Here is a 20,662-nt window from a genome sequence, read left to right on the forward strand (position 1 = left end):
AGCCTTTAATGAATAAAACTATTGGTAATATTTAAGTCTCAGAGAGATTTTTAAATGGAAAGGGAAACAAATAGAGGTGAAACATTAGGAATTCACAAGAATTAAAGATAACACATTTTATATAGTCTTATGAGGTAGTGAATAGGAAAGATGAGAGAGCTGACAATTTTTACTTGAAAGGATTGTGATCCATAAGCATTTTAAAACATTTTGAAATCTACAAAATTTTGGTTTTAGCTGTATGCTTGTCACATAAGCGTTTGTCAGAAGCTGTGATTTAGAAGGAGAGTCTTGCCGCAAAATTTGGAAGAAATAACAAGGAGCAAAGTAATTCTGAGTCTGTTGTTAATTAACAAGCTCAAGAAAACTGTAGCATTGCTAAAACTTGGGGATTAGTTGTCAAACAAATAGAATTTGTGGTGCAAAGAAAAGTTACACAAATGGTTTACTGCACTGGGACGTAACATTTTCACAAGCTTTGTTTAAATGAGAAAAATTACAGGCCGTGTACAATGAGTTAGAATTCTAGCTGGGAAAGAGATGGAAAAACAGTAGCAGAACCTAGAAGGTTTATTGGCATTTAAGAAGAGTAGTAGCTGGAAGGAGGCAAGTTGCAGAAAAAGGAAGAGACTAAAGAATATAGCTGTCTTCTAGAGAATATATAAATCTGATGCTAAGGATATAAGAAATAAGGAATATTATAGCCTAAAATATAACATAACTGTGATAAATTTACAAAGAAGAATACCAAGTAGGGACTGGTATTGAGACTTGCTGAATGGTTTCCACTACATGCAAGGTACCTGTTCAGTGGTTAAATTTTCACCCCCGATTGAAGAGGTCTGACAGCATCGGAAAAGTTGACTGCAGCTACCAAACGCAAGAGTAAGTGCAATCCTGCACTTAGAGAAACTTACTTTAGAAGGAAGCTGTTTTCGGGCCTGCTGTTGCCATTGTCAATGTGACTAAATATTGCGTTGTTTTTAGGAAGTTCTGGAGCATCTGTGCATGCCTGCAGTAACAGCACACTGTGGCAAGTGCCACACGGTCTGCATTGCTCCTGCTGTGGTTCTTGTTTGCCCGATCAAACATCTGTGTAAGAAGTAGAAGTAGGACCCTGGTCAAGAAGGATGTCAAGGGTTAGGTTAGATTTAGATCTGAAGAGGAGTAATGACAGAAGGCAGATAAAAGCAGAATATGGTTTGTCTCTAAACCGCTAGGGTGGTATTTGCAATGTGTCATGCACCAGGAGCGAGTGGAGTGTTAGAGAAACAGTTGTTAATAGTGAAAGATACCTGGAGGAAAGTGAACATGGCATTGCTGTGAAGATGAAGAGTGAATTGAGGCAAGAGATAAGTGACAGAGCTGCAGACTGTGCAGTGTGGGACTGGGTGCTCAGGCTTCATTCTCAGCGTTCTTGTGTGGTTGGTGAAATTTTAATTGAACATCAAACCTAACTAGTACTTGCATATGTAATGTAATTGATGCCCTTTAGAAGTCCGGAAACATTGGCAAAAGCAGAGATTTGACATGTGCCTGTAGGTCTAAGAATTCTTTGTCCTAATGCAAAGCTAGGAGGTATTGATAGGGAAGAGGGAGTGCTGCGATAATTGAATTGTTAAGTATATATTATAGCAGAATAACTGCAGGAAATTATCCCTTGATTCAGGTGTGAAGTGTTGGCTAATATGAGAGTAGTGGGGAGTCAGGGGCTGGTTTGCATGATCTTGAGGTGCTGATTAATTTGAGTGATATATTTAAGTGCTGTGGCCTGACTTTGAGGGGTTTGAGACAGCCTTTGTGGGTTGGCTTGTGTAATCCATTGTGCTATGTGGTTTTGCTGTACTGATTTTCTTAATGATTTATGGTTTTCAGTTGAAAATGAGAGCTGGAGGAATGAGCGAATCATCAAAATGGAAAAAGCAGAAGAGATCACCAAGGCCTCCTCGCCATGTAACTAAGGTCTCTCCTGGGACAGAACAACCAGCAGCCAATGCTAGTAACATTGCAGGTAAGTTGAAATCTGTTTCCAGAGACCAGACAGCATCTGTCCTAGAGCTTTTTTGGAATCTGCCTTTATTTCATTTATCTTAACATGTTGTTTTGCATTAGATTTTTTTGTATTAGTTCTCAGTGACTATAGCAATAAAACATATCATAGATTTTCAGGTCCAGGAGAGTTGGAAGGAATCTTTTTTCACGTGCTTTGATTCAGCCTGCAGAAGTGATGTAGTACGTGACTAGCGCTGCGAGCTCAAGAATATAGTGTTGGGGGGCTTCCATATCCTATTGTTGTATAGGAGTAGACTAAATAGTTAACACTGTTTTTAACCTCTCCTCTGGATAAATGAGTCCCTCTGGCTGCAAAGTACTCTTGTCTCTTGTGCACTCTCCAGTTTGATGGCTCAGACATAAACATTAACAGTGAAAGGAAGCAGACAGGAAAATTGAAACAATAGCTGTGTAAAATACCTAGTTCTGACACTTACTCTGTCACAGGAAACTATTCAGTGTAGTGTGAACGATTCCAAGTGTGTTTCTACACAGCAGCATGATTGGTAAAAACTAAGGAAATAATAAATGCGATCAAATTGCATATAACCCAGAACATCAATCCAGATGATAGCTTATCCCTACATAAATCATCATTATATTTAAGTTTCCAAATAGATATTAAATTCCATTAAACAGTATTATAACTCCGTAACATTTTAGAGAGAAAGTTGAATTGTGTTACAAAGCATGTCATTAACTCTGACCTTGTAGTACTAGGTAATGTATTAAATGTGCTTCTTAGGCCAGAATCCTAGCTTAGCAGGTGAAGAAGAAAGGATTGCAAAATTGATCATGTATTCCATTTCACTTCTTAAGAATCAAGTAATGTCCTGCTACTTACTTAAGACATTTCAAAAAATTAAGTCAGCAATAAAACACCACGGTGCAAAACCGTACACATTTCACATGTAAATTCATAACATAACTCTTGTTTGTGCCTTTATTTTATTACACTGCCCTGCAGTATATCTTCTCTTTTTTAAATATTTGTTTTACATTTTTTAAGTTCTTCTCAGAACCATAAGAGCTGCAAATATGTGGGTTTCTTTTGAAGGAAAACTTAGATTCTTCGAGCACTATCTCATATAAAGAAAAAGTGAAAACATTTCACTGCTCTGTTTCAGACCCATTTGAATTCTATTGCAATTCCATTTGTTTAGGGAAAATTAAAGAAATAGGTCTTGCCTTCCAATCAAGTCAAAAATTCTCACTTTGAAGGAATGACTGATACTTGATGCAAGTCTTTAAAGCGGTTGTGCCATTGCATCAAAAAGTAAAGTACACCTTTTGGACTATTCTCAGATTTCTTCTTAATTATAGAAACCCTCTGCACCCTTTATCTAACTGTGAATTATCTTATTTGCTGAGTCTCTTAGATTCCAACTATTGTATTTTAATTTCGAGAACTGCTAGTATCTCACCTGTTCATCTACTTGATTCATTAATACCTGGCAAAAGAGAACTTAATGTATCTACACTCTCTACATTAATGCATAACTATGTGAGATCATTTGTAGTGTGAAGTAGTAATCAAAGTAATTCTTTGTTGCTGTGTTCAATGTATGAACTTGTGGTTGAGGGGCAGAATGACACTGATCTTTTTGCTTCTGTTTCTCATCAGCAAGCGGAGTTACTTTCATAGATGCTCCTTCTCCCAGCTCCTCTGGGAGCTCAGAAAATGTTTCATCTGTGGTCAGCCCTGCTACAGACAGTGGTTTGGAGTTGTCCTCGCAGACTACTTCCAAGGAAGACCTGACAGACTTGGACCAAGTCACTTCTTTGGGACTTAATGCAGGAATGCCTTCAAATGAGGCCAAAGTCACTGAAAATCAAAATCAGCCCGAACTCCAGGTACATGGATATAACTTATAAAGAAAAGTTCCAACTCCCAGCATGATCAGTTGTGGATTTAGCATGCTTACGCTCTTTCTATCTCTTTTCTTGGTCATAGTGTTTATATTCTATTTCAAGGCTTAGGGTCAGAATAAAACATCCTTCGCTGTCAGTGATTTGTAAATTCAAACACATTCATTTTTTGTTTTCTCTTGAGACCATGTCCATTGGCTCAGAAATTATAACTGTGCAGCCCAGCAATGCACCTACGTATCTAGTTGTACTCCTGCCAATACCATCAACCGTAATTAAAGGAGAAGCTGTTAGAGGGAACATACAAGAAATCCGCGGGAGAACTCACTTTACTCTCTTTAGTGAACAATTTTTCTTGAGTTTGTAGAAGTTCAGCTGTTGGTGTTTGTGCATGTGCGTTGCTGTTGCTCTGAAATATAACTAACCTGAACCAAGGCCTTTGTCAGTGAGTTTTCCTCTGTGTTGTCTCCACTTCCCCTGCAACAGTAATACTGTTGAGAGGATGGATTAGAGCTGCAGGGAACCTTTCAGAGCTGCAGATATTTTGAATGGTAAAAAAGCTAAGAAAGCATAGATAAAAAGAGTGTCCTGAAATCACGTAGCATTTAAAACCAAAAAATGAGCGAAATCCTAACCTCAGGGGCAGTAAGGACTGATAGATTATAGGAATACCTTCAAAGTCAAGTCCTTAGTCCCTCAGCCTAGAGTTATGTAAAATAGATAAGAACTAGATGGAAGTGAAAGGGCAGAGAGGACTGCAGATTATCTAGAGGCACTCTTTCCTCTTAAATTTTGTTTTCCTTCTCCTCTTCTGTGAATGACCTGTGTAGTTTTAATAGTTCTGAATGAACAGTGAACAAATAAGCCTTTCTTTTAGCTTGTCTAGTGCCCGTTAACTCTTGTTTCGCTTCTTGCATTCTCAAATGACCGATATCAATGAAGAATGAAAGTCTGAGGGAGGAGAAGATCCAGTCAGCTTCTGTCGAGTCTATCCCTGAGGTCCTAGAGGAGTGCACATCTGTAGCAGAACATTCTGACTCTGCCTCAGTTCATGACATGGACTACGTAAATCCCCGAGGAGTACGTTTTACTCAGTCTTCCCAAAAAGAAGGTGAGAGGTGGGCAATGTTGCTAAAGTCCTTTTTCCTTTCCGCTATTCTTTTTCACTTTCTGCTAAGAGGGTTATGAGCTCCTGCTCCTCAGCTGGTCTGTAACAATTTAATTTGTGACACTTGTTAGGCACCTGCAAAAAACAAAAGCAAAGTTAAGAGTGCTAATCTCTCTCATTTTCCTTTAGGAGCAGCACTGGTCCCATATGGACTACCATGTATTAGAGAACTGTTCCGCTTTCTTATCTCACTCACCAACCCTCATGACCGCCACAACTCTGAGGTGATGATCCACATGGGGCTGCAGCTGCTAACTGTTGCCCTGGAGTCAGCACCCATTGCAAACTGCCAGTCCCTCTTGGGACTTGTGAAGGAGGAGTTGTGCCGACACCTATTCCAAGTGAGTCTGGCTTATGCTAGCATGGCATATGGCACTGGGGAGTCAGATACTAATTTGCATCAAAGAGTCTATTGGAATTTAGTATTCTGAGGTTTGGCAGATTTTGGTCTTCAAATAAGCTCTCTGCTGCATTGCAATGAGACTTCTGAATTGCACCAGTGAAACAGTGCTGTTGCAAAGCCAGAGAGGTTGTCGTGTGCTATTCTCTTCAGACCAGGGCCAAGAAGGATGAAGGTGATTTGAATGAACTGTTACTGTGGGATAACACCGTGTTTTGATATAATTGGTTTTGAGGTAATCATGGATGCAAGTTACCAGCTTAGTAGGAGGCAGAAGTACCAAGCTATTAATTGCACAAGGGCCATCTCAGAGGCAGGTCTTCTCCCAAGTTCCTTCTCCACTAAGAGGATCTGTGAACTTGGCAAAAAAGCAAAGTTGTGGTAGGAAAGGTGCTACCACAAGCAAAAGGGAATTAAGTATATTGATCCTCACTAGCAAAAAATGAGACCAGGAGCTTGAATAAGGGATTGGTTTTTGAAATACCATTGCTATGGGAGGTGAAATGTGGATTTCAAGGCTGTTGCAGGTCATGCCTGCAGTGCCATAGTACTGCTACTTATAGCACACAATGACTAGCCTTTGTAATTCTTAAAGGTTTTTTTTTTATTTGTTTCTTATTCAGCTACTGAGTGTGGAACGGCTCAATCTGTATGCAACCTCCCTCAGGGTGTGCTTTCTTCTCTTTGAGAGCATGAGAGAGCATCTGAAATTCCAGCTGGAGGTGAGTTTTTTGAGTATCACTAGGTGCCTAGTAATAGTTTCTTGGACTTCAGTTAAATGCATATAGCTAGGCAGTAAGATACAGTCTAAATATCAATTTACCTTTGTATAAATGACTCAGTGGGTTATGGGTAGGCTGTGTAGGCCTTTTCTTGTTAGATAATGTTTTCAAGACTGGTGTACTGCACTGCCTGCCTTCATACTGGTTTTTTAGAATCGTAAAGCCAGGTGCAGTGAATGGTAGAACTATTTGAAACCTTTCTACAACCTTCTTCAGAATAAGCCATCATTAAAAGTGGAGTGTCATGAGGGAAGGTGAAGCTTAAATCTATTTCTGTAGTCCTCAAAGCTATTCACTGTCCTGCTTTCTTTTTTCTTTCCTTAAACTGAGCTGCCCTGTGTTTCTGCCAGATGTATATCAAGAAGCTGATGGAAATAATCACTGTGGAAAACCCAAAGATGCCCTATGAAATGAAGGAGATGGCTTTGGAAGCCATTGTTCAGCTGTGGAGGATTCCCAGTTTCGTGACGGAGCTCTACATTAACTACGACTGTGACTACTACTGTGCCAACCTCTTCGAGGAGCTCACCAAGCTGCTCTCCAAGGTGCTGAACCGCGGGCCGGGGGCTGACGGCCTCGGCGGGCGGGAGGAGGGCCAGCGGGGTGCCCAAGGGGAAGCCGCTAACTCTGAACTGAGGGTAAGCGCAGATGCAGAACTTAAGAATGGGAGTGGTCAAAAGATTCGGGGTGAGTAGTCTGTAGAGGTGAAGGCCATTTAACATTTGGAAGCAGAATAGAAAAGAATAGCCGTGATGCTTTAATAATGTCAGAGCAGATAAACCATTAAGTATATGCTAGAAAGCTTTGTGTGAAAAGTTTAGAGTGTTCTGTTGTATGCTTTAGGCTTCCCCAAGCTGTGGGGGAAACTTCCTTCCCCCATTATGGTGAGAGGGCCATGAAAGTTGACTAATACTTATGTTTTGTTTCCCAGAATGCCTTCCCAGTTTCTGGACAGCTCTATACTGTCCATCTTCTGTCTCTGGAAGCATTGCTGACAGTGATAGATAGCACTGAGGCACATTGCCAGGCCAAAGTGCTGAGTAACATACATCAGCAAGAGAAGGAGGTTGTCAAACCCAGCCCAGAAACCATGAACAGCACCAAAGAAACAAGCAATAGTAAGACCCCTTTCTTTGATATTTTGATATTAAGCTTAGTCTTGTGCTAAACTTGCAGATCTCATTTTGGTAGCTGACGTAGTAAGCTCCTTAAATATGTGTTTTCAGTCTTCCTGTTGCATGTTTTATAACTACACACTGATGTTAATAACCTTGCTATTTGTAAAATTTACAGATATTAAAATGTGCCCCTCATGTGAAGCTTTATATAAAGGCCATGTCAAGACTGGCAGTCACAACAGAAGGAGGGTATGCCGTGGATTCATGTAGGCAAAATACTGAGGATACTGAAGAATTGCAGTTACTGGGGGGAACTCCTTTGAATAAGCACATGTTCAGTTTAGAGTGATCAGTTCATTATTTCTGTTGCTAGCTTTTTCCTTGGCTTATGGGTTTGTTTATGTGTGGAATTTTTTTTTTTTTTAACTTCTACAGATAATGAGAGAGTATTCAGTGAGGGAAAATCTTCCAGTGCAGTCTCAGAGCCAGCTGGGTCATGTCCTCCCACCAGTGGGTGCCTTATGGCTGACCAGATGAAGGAGGGCTGCATGGAGTTGGAAGGAGCAAGTGAGGCAGGTAATAGTCTCCATGGTACCCTGACACTCTGAGTGTGTATATGCTGAGAATGGTCCTGACGCTTGCTGACTGGTCCTGCTATACTATAGACCACTGTAGCTATTGTGTGTTCAAAATTAGAAGGAGATATGTGGTGAATATTTGTTTAGTATATTTGTGCCTATTAACTGTTGCATTTCTTCTGGGAGAGGGTTAGATCTGGTGGGTTACTTTGGGGCAAAAGTGTGTGAAATTCATACCAGTGCTTAGTGTTTTTAAGGTAGTCAGGGGCTCTCCAGGGGATCGGTAATGTAGGTAGTCAAAATAGGCAGAAAGTTAAATCTTGTAGATGTGTGAAATTGTCCAGGACAAGCAGCTACTATGCAATTATGCTGAAGAAAATGTGGGTGGGAGGAAGGTAGTAATTGAATAGTAGGAGTGCGACTGCCATTTGCAGGGCAGCACATTGCAGCAAGACTCCATGACTGAAAGTTAGCATGGGACCCTTTAGTGGGCTGAGTGCTACTCTTGAGAATAAGTTTGACTGTAATGATGCTTTGTCCTTCTAGCTGAGAAGAGTATCCCCAGGAAGCCTACTCGATTTTCTTGTATCCTTCCAAGCCCTCAGGAACTTATGCAGATTAAGAACAAAAAGAAGGTATGATTTGGAATATACTACAAATGGATCTTAGAGTGTTCTCCTTGTTTCCCATCCCATGTGAGCTTTGCATGACTGGTCATATCTCGGAAATTTTGAGTTCTAGTCTCTGCTGATAAGAATTAAATAGTCACTGAAAGTCCTGCTACACTGCAGAGACAGCAGTGATGATTATCTGTTCTGGTTTAGTTGTGCTAAATGTTGCAAGAGGTGTTGGGGAAATTTTGTGGCACAATTTGTAAGCTAGGTCCGTCCATCTGATTTCTGGTTTGGAAAGCTGCTGGATCTAGTTTGCGTTATATGGAGATAATAAAGTACTTCCATCAAAAAGGGCAGGTTCCCTACTCTTTTCAAAGCTGTAAATGGGGAGTGTACCAAGAGGCCCGTAGTAGCAATTACGAATCGAGCTTGCTATTCTGATTTGTTTATTCCCATCTTTGCTTTATCATAAGGATGACTGAAAAGATTGTCTTGATTGTGGAAAAGCCATTCTTTGTCTAGATGTCTGTTTCTTTGAACCTCATTAGTCCAAGTTATAGTCTAAACTTTGTACAGCTGTTCCATTCCCTGAGTGGTTCCAGTCTAGGTCTAGTGTTGACAAAGGTGCTCCATGCTGGTGGCTGTGTATTTATCTGCTGTCTCGTGTCAAACGTCAAGTACTGGCCTGCTCGTTCACCTCCACAGACAGCAGATGAATATGATATCTAAAGTTCCTGTGGGTTATATGAGAGAGGTTTTTTTGGTTGTGTGGTTGGTTTTTTTTTTCATTCACAGATGTTCTTTGTACAGATGTTATTCTCTTTGCACAACATATACCTGAGATGGTTAGGTTATTTAGGATGTGAGAGATTACTAAATTTCAATATGAAAATGACACATATTCTGGATGAAACATGAGTGGCCATAGCAGTTGTGGGGTAAGGAGCCAGATGATACAGTGGAAAAAGAAATCAATGTCTTTGAATGATTCATTGGTGGTAAAGAGAAAGGTTTTTGATTTGTACCTGACTAAAAGGCTTCAGACTTCTCTCTCTAGCATAGGTGTTTTTATTTTACATTATTTTAAGGGAGTGGTGGTCATATTTGTTTAAACTTACTTAAACAAAAATACTGAAGAAAGTACAACAGATCTTTCTGCTGCCATACTAATCTGTGCTTTGTGATCTGCTCTGGCAGTCTCTGGATCTGAATGTAATTTAATGCATTGGTTTCTCTCTAGGAAGCCTGCTGCAGTACTTAGGAACTTGGTTCTTCATCTACAACAGAGTGCTGAAGTGGGATAATGCTAACTGGCTTCCCAAGCCACAGGGACAGTGGGGGGAAGTGATCGTCAGCACAGTCTTTGAAGGAACCACCGAGTTTTGGCATTAGCTAATTTCTAAGAAATGAATATTGGTTTAGTTACTGTTTCATTTGTAACCCTTTTGCTTTGCACTAAATCTAGCTTTCATGGCAGCTTTGCTGATAGACTTTGTGTGAAAGTGCATTGTTGAGAAGGGAGCTTGCATAGTGCTTCCACTCTTCTAACTAAAAACCTCTAATAATACTCCAGCTTTACTGTGCTGGAGAGCAAGGTTAGAAGAAATCACGAACATTGTCAGTGGCTGAGAGTTCCTTAAAGTTCCATGTGGTCCTAGAAAAAGGGCGGTGCCTTACGCTACAGCAGAGGGCAGAAAAGTGTTCATCAATCTCTGTTAGTTTGCCTAGCGAAAATCCTTTCCTGACCCTAAATCTGCTAATGGTTTCATCCTGAGCATGTAAACAGGGCACACAAAACATTCAGCTTAAGTAATGTTGATGCTGACCTGGACCAGCATGTTTTGCTTCCTTTAACCTCTGAAGTACCAAACATTACTACAGCTGGAAGGAGGAAAAAACCTAAATAAAAGCAGAAAACAAATTATGCATCAAATGGAAAGTTTTCTTTGATATTTCCAAAGGCAATGACCAGAAGCTCAGAAGCATAGGACTGACATGATTATAAATGCAGTGCAAACTGCCAGCAGTCTGGTTTCTTTTCAGGTAGTCTTAAGAAGTATAACCAGTCCACAGAATACCCTAGGGCTTGGGTTACAGGATTTACAGCTGAACAGAAATGCTGCTACCATCATACAGTCCCTTCAGGCCTGTTATACTGGGGCAGCACACGGTTATTATTTTGTTATGCCGTCACTGGGTCCTTGTGTGCTCCATGCTATTGCAGGGTCTGTGTTTCACTGCAATTTGACGATGTTCACACAGGCAGGGGAAGCACAGAACAGAGGGTTGGTGGCTTCTGAGGTACTGAGAAACCCAGGGGAGCTAGTAATCATGATGGTCACGAATTTAGTTCACTAGGTCATCGCTAGCAGTTTGATCGTGATAGGAGCTAACAGGGAACTGACATTTATTCTGGTGCCTTAGTAAAGTTCATACAGTTGTTTGTGCTTTTGGTTTTTCTGAATGCCACCAAGAACATTCAGTTAACCCTTTCTTAGGCGTTTTATTACACTGTGACTGTGGTACAGTCTAGTTTCCTAAAATTAGAATCAAGCAGGGCAGAGTAGTTGACTTTCCTTCAAAACCAAAAATGTACCTGCTCTTCCCAGCCTACAGATAGCCTTGTCATGCTGGAACACCAGATGTTCCTGGGACCATGTCTCACTAGCAGAATGTTTTCTGGTTCTTAGTTTAAGCTTTTGCAGCAATTCTTTCTTGCACCTGCTGAATAAGCGCCAAGGATTCTTGCTGCATGTCTCCTGGCAGTGAAGTAGAGTACGAGAGCCTGGAGCCAGAGGGGACAGAAGAGGTCATGGAGCAGTGCTGCTGTTGTAACTGGGTATAGTTGATTTTGCCACATGTCTGGGGTTCGTCAGAGACCTTCCTCTGCTCTGTTTACATACTAGAGCAGGTGAGGCATTTGGGGTAGCAGAGCTAATTGTTCGGTGAAATGTCAAAGCTTTTCAAAGACAGCAGCTCATGCTTGCTCTGTCCAGTATTATTTGATAGTGAATCCTTGTGATGAATGCAGGTTTTCTGGCCTTGGTTAGCCTTCTTGCTGGATTACACAGTACAATAAACTTGATGATGCTGAGGTTGATCTATTTTCTGCTTTGCTTTTGGTTCAACTGCCAAGAACAATTTAAAGTAAGAAATGCACTTCAAGGTTGTAATTATCAGAATGTCTCCTTCAGCTCCTGATAACTGGCACAGAGCAGTTCAACCAAAAGCCGAAGAAAGGGATACAGTTTCTGCAGGAGAAGAACCTTCTTGCTACCCCCATCAACAACAATGAGGTGGCCAGGTGGCTACGGGAAAATCCTCGCCTGGACAAAAAGATGATTGGGGAATTTGTGAGTGACCGTAAGAACATAGACTTGCTGGAAAGTTTTGTTGGGTGAGTAGCTTTCTGTATCTCTCTAATCAGAAAGGGGCGAAAGTTACGAGTTCAGTGATTAAAAAAAGCAGTAGAATAGTAGTTGCTGGAGGCTTTGGATTTGTATCTCTTGGTTCTCTGTGCACCACCATGCCTTAATTCTATGCATCTCTGGCATATGGTAACACCTTGGATACGTATAATAGTATGATACTCGAGTTTCTTTCAGTAGGACCAGTCTCTGTGAAGACTAGAGAGATGATGAGATACATAATCACCTGTAGGGTTGTTGACTCTCTTTTTCTTGTTTTTTGCCTGTTCATGGTATATTTCTTCTCTCCTCACCCTCCCCTCTTTACTGTCTGTTATCTGTGAAATCTGGTATGCTGAAACAAACAAGATTGTAGGTAGTAAGTGTCTCCTGTCTTTCCCATCCTGTTTCAGTTTCTCAGTGCATTTCATTCTTCTTGCAGGACTTTCAGCTTTCAAGGTTTAAGGCTGGATGAAGCTTTACGACTTTATCTAGAGGCCTTCAGATTACCAGGAGAGGCACCTGTAATCCAGAGACTGTTGGAGGCCTTCACAGAACATTGGAGGGTGTGTACTTGGTGGGCAGAAAGCTCAAAACTGTGTTCTTTCTTGTGCATCTGCTTGCCATGATGGACATGTCAGATCAAACTGCCTATATAAGCTTACTGTGCCCTGCAGGCAGCAGCTGTTTTTTTGTAGGAGACAGTAGTGACCCATAGATTTCCAGGGTGCTTTTTAGAAGCTGGAGCCAGAGCCTGGGGTTTTTGTTTGTCCCAGAGATGATTCAGTACCCTGGGTAGGAAAATGGCTGTCTCGGGTCACTGATATCGCCGTTCCTGTAGGACTAATTTATGCATACATTTGCCTTTCAGAAATCAAATGGGTCGCCATTTGCTAATAGTGATGCCTGCTTTGCCCTGGCCTATGCAGTTATTATGCTGAACACTGACCAGCACAACCATAATGTCCGCAAGCAGAACGTCCCAATGACTCTGGAGGTGGGTGTTACCAGCGTAGGCACCTGTCTTCTCTGGTTTTGATAGCACTGTAGTACCTGTTTTTATCTCAATGGCATTCTCTTTTTTTCCCTGGCATTCATCACTCCTGTACACAATAAGCTGGTGTGCAGCACTGACGTTGAGTACAGTTGGAGAGGGGAGCTGTGGGCAAGGGGCGGTCTGAAGAAATATGACCTTAGCAGATAACTTGCCAAGTTCATCAGGAGGCTTGTTGTGTGTGTGAGCAAACTGTATCCTAAGACATAGTAAGAATGAGAAGATTGTTGAACTGCTGTGGGCTTCTAGAGAGTTCAAGTCCTGTGAGTGTCAATGCAGTGGTACAGACCTGTCATTCTGATGTCCAGCGTCAGCTAAGCATGTGTTATGTTGTGTTTCTGTTCTTTTCTTGTGAACAGAGACAGGGGTTCCTGCACACTACTGCCACTAAGAATGGCATTTAGTCTTTGAGGCTGCATGTTGAAGAACACAGGAAAATGTCCTTCTGGTCCCATGAAAAACAAGCGGAGTACTGATCCTAGCCAAGCAGTTAAAGCTGAAGATGGTAGGAATTAACATTGGTGTAACTTTTTTCAGGAGTTTCGGAAGAACCTGAAAGGTGTGAATGGAGGCAAAGACTTTGAACAGGACATATTGGAAGACATGTACCATGCCATCAAGTAAGAATCAACCTGTCATCTCCTTGTATGCAGAGAGCAAGCTAGAGTTGTTTGGTCTGTGAGACTTCTGGAGAGTATGGAGAGAGACTCACTGATCATGTGCCTGTTTGCCTCAGACTGACTTTCAGCTCCATGTGGGGCTGTGGTAACAAGCCTGTCACAGTGATTGTACTGGATTTGTATCTTTGGATTCTTGCCATGGTATTTTAATCCACAGAGCTTAAGCTAAAGTTAAAAAAATGCGTTACTTCTATCAACGTGCAGAAGAAAAGCTGAGCAAGACCAGCACATGTGAAATGCTGTATCTAAGAAGGCTCTGTTCTCCAGACCAGACCTTTAGACTTCTTTAGAACTTTTTATGTAGCACTAGAGATAGTATCTCATCCCCAGGACAGCACTGGTGCCCTGACATAACATGTCCAGGTCTCAGTTTCGTATGTTCTACTTTTGAGCTCTTCATATGAGGCTGCTGCCTCAATCTCTTCTGCCACCCCTGAAGCTCTTGGCACACTGACCAGTATTTGAGGAGAATTCCTGGTGGCTGAGGCCCTTTTGTGCACCGACAAGCTCTGGGCGGGGAGCTTTAATAACAGCTCGGAAATCTAGCCTGTCAGTAAATCCAGGCCCAGCCAATTTGAAGCTGAGAGGATTCCATCTCTGAGGAGGCAGGATGCAACTCTGACTCTCAGCTGGTTTCAATCTGCAGTAGCAGGCAGTGGCTTGGGCTGGAAGCTGGGCAGTACTATTAGGCTGACCCTCCCTTTTGAGCCTTCTCCAGGAAGGTGGGGATGGTGCTGAGTATCTAGAAATTCTTCAAGAGAGAGCTCTAGCTGTCAAATAGAGCTCTAGTTTTGATTGGCCTCTCTCCCCTGAGGGCGTTCTTAATGTTTTGAGTAGTACCCTGAGAATATTGTCATATCTTTCAGTTATCTAGTGCCTCTATCCTAGTCTATTCCCAATTATCCTCCCTTCACCAGATACTTCAGCTTTTTCAGTATATTCTATGGCTAAAAAAATTGGTGTATCATTTCAGTATTGCTCCATCTCAGATAGATTGCCTCAGTGTCATAGTTGAGATTGAGGAACTGTTTGTTTTCTTTGTATTATTAGGGGAAAAAAAAAATCAGACTGTAATCTGTAGAGAGTAGTGCATGATCTCTTCAGGATCTCAGCATTTCACTTTTGAGCACAATTGCATTTCCTGAGACTTTCCAAGTAAACCTATTCACTTGCCTCTGTTAATATTAATCAAATATGTGTTCTTAGAAAAAATACACTGTTGACTGTAAATATATTTTCCTATATAATCTCAGTAATGATTGCTCTTGTCAAAATATGCAGGCACTTGAAACTGAGAAGAGCTTATTTCTTATGCATAAATCAAGAAGGTCTTTTATAGTTGTTGTTAGCACATGAAAATTGCTTCTTTGGTAACTGAAGCACGTAATTTTTTGATTGTTGCAGAAAGACCTCTACTTCTCAGATTGGCTGCAATCTACTATTAGTAGACCCTTGCAGAGGGTTATCTGTTGTGCAATGTTACCCAAGTCTAGGGAGTATGTATTTAGGCTTGATATATTTTAACCTGGGATTGCAAGTACTACTTGGCATTAATCATAATTGTTTTATTATTGTATGGCTTTGATCCAGTTAGAGTAAGGAGCTGTGGTACCCTAGTTATGAATCACCCATCATACATTTGGCTTCTTGTTTTATCTTTAATTTTGTACTACTTGGCTTTCTGATATTTGATTTTAGCATAGTACGAATATTTGCATTATTCTTATACAAAGGTACTCATGCCTACTGTTGACTGCAGTGGTATAACGATTTAATTTTTTTTATCTGGGAGTAATGAGATACGCAGAGCACTCTAATGGGGTGGGAGTTGGGATGGGGGGGTGAAAGTATGCCAATGTGCTGTCCAAAATTTCCCATAATTCAACTGCAGTATGTGTTGCGTTTTGCACTTGTAGTGTTAGGTAGCTGCTTCTTCAATGCCATCCTTACGCAGTTGCTGCTGGGTGCTGCTCAGAGCCACCAGACTTTATATCCAGGATACCAAAGACGGGCAGGGGAAGCAGGCAGACCTAGGAAAATAGAACGTTTCAGGAGTTGGCAAAATCACTCCACTTAGCTTTGGGACCGTGTAATGAAAGGCAATGTGTAAATGTTAGGTTTGGCTCAGAATGAAAAATTCAACCTTTCTGCCTTCCTCCCTTTTAGAAATGATGAGATAGTGATGCCAGAAGAACAGACGGGCCTGGTGAAGGAAAACTATATCTGGAATGTCCTGCTACATCGTGGTGCCACTGATGAGGGAATATTTCTCCATGTGCCTCCCGGAAGCTATGACCATGATCTCTTCACCATGACATGGGGGCCAACCATTGCGGCACTTTCTTATGTTTTTGACAAGAGCTTGGAAGAAACAATCATCCAGAAGGCTATCTCTGGTTTCAGGTAACTCTTGCATTCATGAAGACCCAGAAGAGTTAGTGTGGCCATTGTCTCCTGTTTACCTGCTAGAGACATCACAGTGAATATCAACTGTTACTTTTCCTAGTAATTGAAGAGCATTTTATTGTGACTTATGGTCCTCTAGTTTTGTTCTGTCATTCATATTGATTCATCCCATCTTGGCCTCTCCTGGTTGCCCCTCACTATTTGGCTTGACTGCTGTGTTGTAATAAATCAAAGTGCCTGCAGTATGTATTTTTAAACTCCAACCTGGTTACATTTAAAAGACCTGCTGACATAGCTGTGCTGCTTAGAAGTGAAGAAGTCACTCTTAACTTGCACAGTGATGCTGGCAAAATCCCTGTATATGAACAAAACCTCTAGTGCATGAGGCCATAGCTGTGACTAAAAGGGATGGGGTTTTTTGGGTTTTTTTGGTTTTTTTTTTCCTTTTTTTCTTTCCCAGATGACCAGTATTCAAAAAAAAACTTGCTATCTGTGAGAAACTGTATTGGAACAATATTGGGTCATGCTTAGATCCAGACCAAATGATGCCTTAAGCATAGTTTTAAAGCTCTGTTAATATACTGCTGTAGCCATGATCTCTTGGAAACTAGACCTTCAACACTACTGCCAATCTCAGCAACTCTCTCCTATGTCAAGACAGGAGATTAGGTATATTGGCTCAGGTGCAAGTGGTCTGTCTCTTTAGACTCGCTTCTTGAAAGTGATCATTGCATCAGCACAGAGAAATATCAGGATCTATGGATGAGGACTGAGATTATTTGAGGGATAATAGTAGACTTCTGTACATCAGCATTCGTTATGAGTGGGTGGAGAGGAAGGTCTAAAATGTCAACAGAGAGGCTCTCTGATTTGCTGTCCTGTAGACAGACTTGTCTGTGCTGGCTTACTACATTATTTTCTGTTTTTCTTCTTTCCCCAGGAAATGTGCAATGATTTCTGCTCACTATGGCCTTAGTGATGTGTTTGACAATCTCATAATTTCTCTCTGCAAGTTTACAGCCCTCAGCAGCGAGGTAAGTTGGCAAGGAGGGGAAAGAAGCATGGCTTTTAGTATATTGGAGCTCTCTTCCTCTGTTAAGCAGTAATATTTGCTTATTTTAGTTATCACAGTATCTGTAGATATCTGTGAGCTCCTGCCCAGAGTTTTCTGGAGGAGGCAATGAAAAATGTGTAGCGAAGTAGGACTTCCACAGGACAGGTTCAAATATGCAAATTTCCTTCTACTCTCTCACAAGTGGCAGTTTGTGCAGAGCAGAATGCCATAATGTAGAAGTGTTTGTTCCACCTACTTGATCTGAGCAGACTTAGATCTCCCTGTGATCAAGACAGTGATCATCTATGATCCCAAGCAAGTTTATGCATTTCAGCTATTGAATATTTAGTTATAGGGTTTATGCGGTGCCAAGAGGGACTGTTGTGTGAGCTGTTCTTCCAAAATGTAGGAGCTGTGCATCCACCCAGCATAAAGGGGTTAGAAAAAACAAATGCTTTGAATTGTCAGTTGGCATGTGGAGTCTGGTAATAAGGTCGGCTGTTAGCCCCACTTTTGGCAAGCCCTAAAGACCGTTTCTGTGGATTGTACTGTGAGAATAAATTCAAGGTACAGTGGTTGGTGTAAGCTTCCCCCCCTCCCCCCCCAATCTGTGTGTGTATTACAGCATCAGCCTGATTTACCCCAGGGTGTTTGATAGACAGTGTGTGGCAGACCATGCTTTGTACTAAGGAGAAAATGACAGCAACTCCTTTAAAGGGTCAGAACTCATAAAGAATCTCACAGCATTGCTCTGAGAACCAGTGCAAGGCCCACAGTGAGCAGAACAGAATTGCCACCCATACAAAAAAGGGAAACAAGACCATTCAAGACTGAAAGCATAGGAGTAAAAAGGCCAAGACAGGTGATTTTTTTAAATCCCCTTAAGGGACAGCAGAAGGGGAACAGTCCTGCAAATTAATCCAATTAATGGAGTTAGGCTGCAGGGAAATGGAATTTTTTGGACTGGGTGTTTTGTATCACTTGCATTCTGGCATTGGTAGCAGTGAAAAAGTACCAGGTTGACTATTAAAAGACAAAGAAATCCCTAGCGGTGGGGTTGTTTCAGATTCCCTCTTCCTCCACAGCTCACAACAGTAAAGATGAAATACTTGATCCTCTCCAGGCATACCAGACCTCGAGACTACCAATAGATAACACAAGCAGAGGAATGTCTGCCATGAAACAACTGTTTGACACAGATTTACATGGTAGAAGCAACTAGACTAAGCCCTCGGAGGCACCAGCTATTGCCAGCTGCATCCCATCTAGTTGTGAGACTGGAATCTGGAGCAGTCTGAGGTCTGTGTAAATTAAGCAAGCATGTCTTTTGGTGATGACATAGAATCAGGGACTTCTGGATTCGAAGAAGGCTGTGAGTTCTTATCTTTGGCCAGATTCCAAGTACACCAATTACTTTCTGCTGTCCTAAATTCCTGTAAGGCTTGGAGATAGTAGTGGAATATGACAACTGAACAAATATTTGAGAGACAGTCTGGTGGAAGGGGAGAAGGAGGGGCTGTCTTCAGGGGCCGAGGAGGCAAAACAAAGAGCAACTGTTAGAAAGCAAGGGAAAAACATGAAAGTGTCACTTAGCTGCTAGTCACTTCCCAGGTTAGATCATGCTGGTGATCAGGCATCCTCTCCAAGCACTGCAATTGCTATGCATGGCCACTTTGGTTGAAAGAAGAGGAATGGGAAGGAACATGGAGGGGGATTAAGTGATTTAAGAAGAGCGAGTGCCCCACTTCTTGATCCACAGTTAAGACTCATACTGACTCAGTGTATAAGTAGTAGCAAAACCCCTGTGTGTTTTAATTCTGTGGTTGTGGCTTGTTGCCGCAGTGCAAAACCAGGCATATTGCTGTTCGCACTCTGAGACTTCAGTGATGTATGTATTCATGTGGTTTCCCCAAAGCAACAATGGAAAAAAAAAAATTGGTTGTCACATTTCTGCCAGACTTCCAGATTGGCACTTCTAATGGAGTTCATCTCTAGATCAAAGACCCGTTTTGGTAATAGTTTTGCCAGTAGTCTGGCTGAAGCAAGAGCTAGTTTTTCTGAATTTCAGGTCTGAGATTGGAAGAGCCACATTCTCAATCCATCCTACCTCCTGTCTTCTCTCTCCTTTCTTGATGAAGGAATAAGTATGGGTTTTGTCCACATAAGCAAGGGAATGGCAAAACCCATCTCTTGTCAAAAAGAACATTGCAATGAGCTTAAGTAACTGCAGAAACATGGAGCACGTTAGTGTCTGATACTAGCTCACATGGTTGCTGGGTTTTTTCTTGCTTTGGCAGCACATACGTGATTGGTTTAAATGACTTAGCACACTTTTTGTATTTTGAAAAGCAGTGAGTACGTTGAACAGATTATGCGGAATTGTGATCCAGCAATTATTGGCAGAGACTGTATGTCAGGGTTCATCACTCTTACTTTGAATCTTGCTGTTAAGTAGTGGTAGGAGTAGCTTTGCAAGTCAGTAATGCTTTTGGCCACAATTTCCTTCTCTAACAGTAGAGCCGAGTAATTGCTGCTTCCAGAGGAGATGTAGTAGTTTTTATAGAAGGTTTTGATCCTGGAATGAGTTCCCATAGCAGAATAAATTAGTGTTAGTGAGTTTTCAGCAAGCACTTTCAAAATGTCCTGTATTGTTGTCATTCTTGGAGAGCTTATGTCTAGGTGGTTCAGTGATTCATCTTGTATCAGGTAAGCTGTCTTGTCCTTGTTTTTGTGCGAAGTGAATATGAGCTGAGGAGTTATCCAAGCATCATACACAGAACTGTTGTCTTTCCCATAACCAGTTCTGAACAGTCTGCCCTAATTTGTGTTGAAAAGAAAACATCTCTTGCTGACTGATTGCCACCCCCTCTTCTTTCCTGCAGTCTATTGAGAACCTGCCCACTGTTTTTGGAAGTAATCCCAAGGCCCATATTGCAGCAAAGACTGTGTTTCACTTGGCCCATCGCCATGGTGACATTCTGCGGGAGGGCTGGAAAAACATCATGGAGGCCATGCTACAGCTTTTCCGAGCAGAGCTGCTGCCCAAGGCCATGGTGGAGGTAATAATAGCCAGCCCACGGGTAATTGAAGAGTAGGCAAGTGGGAAGCTGGCTTTTCATAGAAGCAGTTCAAAGAGGAGAGCTCTCTTGCAAAGGCCTGGCTTTGGTAAAGTGTGTACGGAGCTGGAAAGCCTGCAAAGGGTGTAGTGTATGATTTTTTTTTTTCTCATTTTACTTTTGTTGTATTTGAGAAATTCCAGCATTCATTTTACTTGAACAGATTTTGAATATTGTGCAGAAGGAGGACATGCTTATAGGCATGAAGTATTAGAGCACAGCGTTGGTATTGCCAGATGGGGGTGACACTTTACTGAAGGGGTGAGGGGGTGAAGAGCTGGCGTTGACTGTCTACACATGGGCAGTTGGGTGTAGCATTTCATCACTAAGTGAAACATTACAGGGTTGGGGAGGAAGGCTACAA

General features: G+C 41.6%; 1 protein-coding gene across 6 annotated transcripts in view; it reads left to right on the forward strand.

Annotated features, from left to right (window-relative positions):
• Positions 1 to 20,662, forward strand: part of GBF1 (golgi brefeldin A resistant guanine nucleotide exchange factor 1) — a 108,207-nt gene that overhangs the window by 75,469 nt on the left and 12,076 nt on the right. For 4 of the 6 annotated variants that reach the window (XM_087767887.1, XM_087767888.1, XM_087767889.1 and 1 more), the window contains exons 9-24: positions 1,876 to 2,011; positions 3,677 to 3,906; positions 4,864 to 5,032; positions 5,219 to 5,430; positions 6,113 to 6,211; positions 6,622 to 6,909; positions 7,203 to 7,389; positions 7,825 to 7,965; positions 8,514 to 8,602; positions 11,776 to 11,978; positions 12,431 to 12,554; positions 12,860 to 12,985; positions 13,580 to 13,662; positions 15,889 to 16,125; positions 17,069 to 17,162; positions 20,065 to 20,241. In XM_087767887.1, coding sequence (XP_087624013.1) covers positions 1,876 to 2,011; positions 3,677 to 3,906; positions 4,864 to 5,032; positions 5,219 to 5,430; positions 6,113 to 6,211; positions 6,622 to 6,909; positions 7,203 to 7,389; positions 7,825 to 7,965; positions 8,514 to 8,602; positions 11,776 to 11,978; positions 12,431 to 12,554; positions 12,860 to 12,985; positions 13,580 to 13,662; positions 15,889 to 16,125; positions 17,069 to 17,162; positions 20,065 to 20,241 — 2,595 coding nt within the window. The remainder of the gene's footprint in view (positions 1 to 1,875; positions 2,012 to 3,676; positions 3,907 to 4,863; positions 5,033 to 5,218; positions 5,431 to 6,112; positions 6,212 to 6,621; positions 6,910 to 7,202; positions 7,390 to 7,824; positions 7,966 to 8,513; positions 8,603 to 11,775; positions 11,979 to 12,430; positions 12,555 to 12,859; positions 12,986 to 13,579; positions 13,663 to 15,888; positions 16,126 to 17,068; positions 17,163 to 20,064; positions 20,242 to 20,662) is intronic. The other 2 variants (XM_087767890.1, XM_087767893.1) reach the window with 1 other exon arrangement.

The sequence above is a fragment of the Nipponia nippon genome, unplaced genomic scaffold (genome assembly GCF_047370975.1).
Source record: "Nipponia nippon isolate SJK-2023a ecotype South Korea unplaced genomic scaffold, ASM4737097v1 scaffold_3, whole genome shotgun sequence".
Classification (NCBI taxonomy): Eukaryota; Metazoa; Chordata; class Aves; order Pelecaniformes; family Threskiornithidae; genus Nipponia; species Nipponia nippon.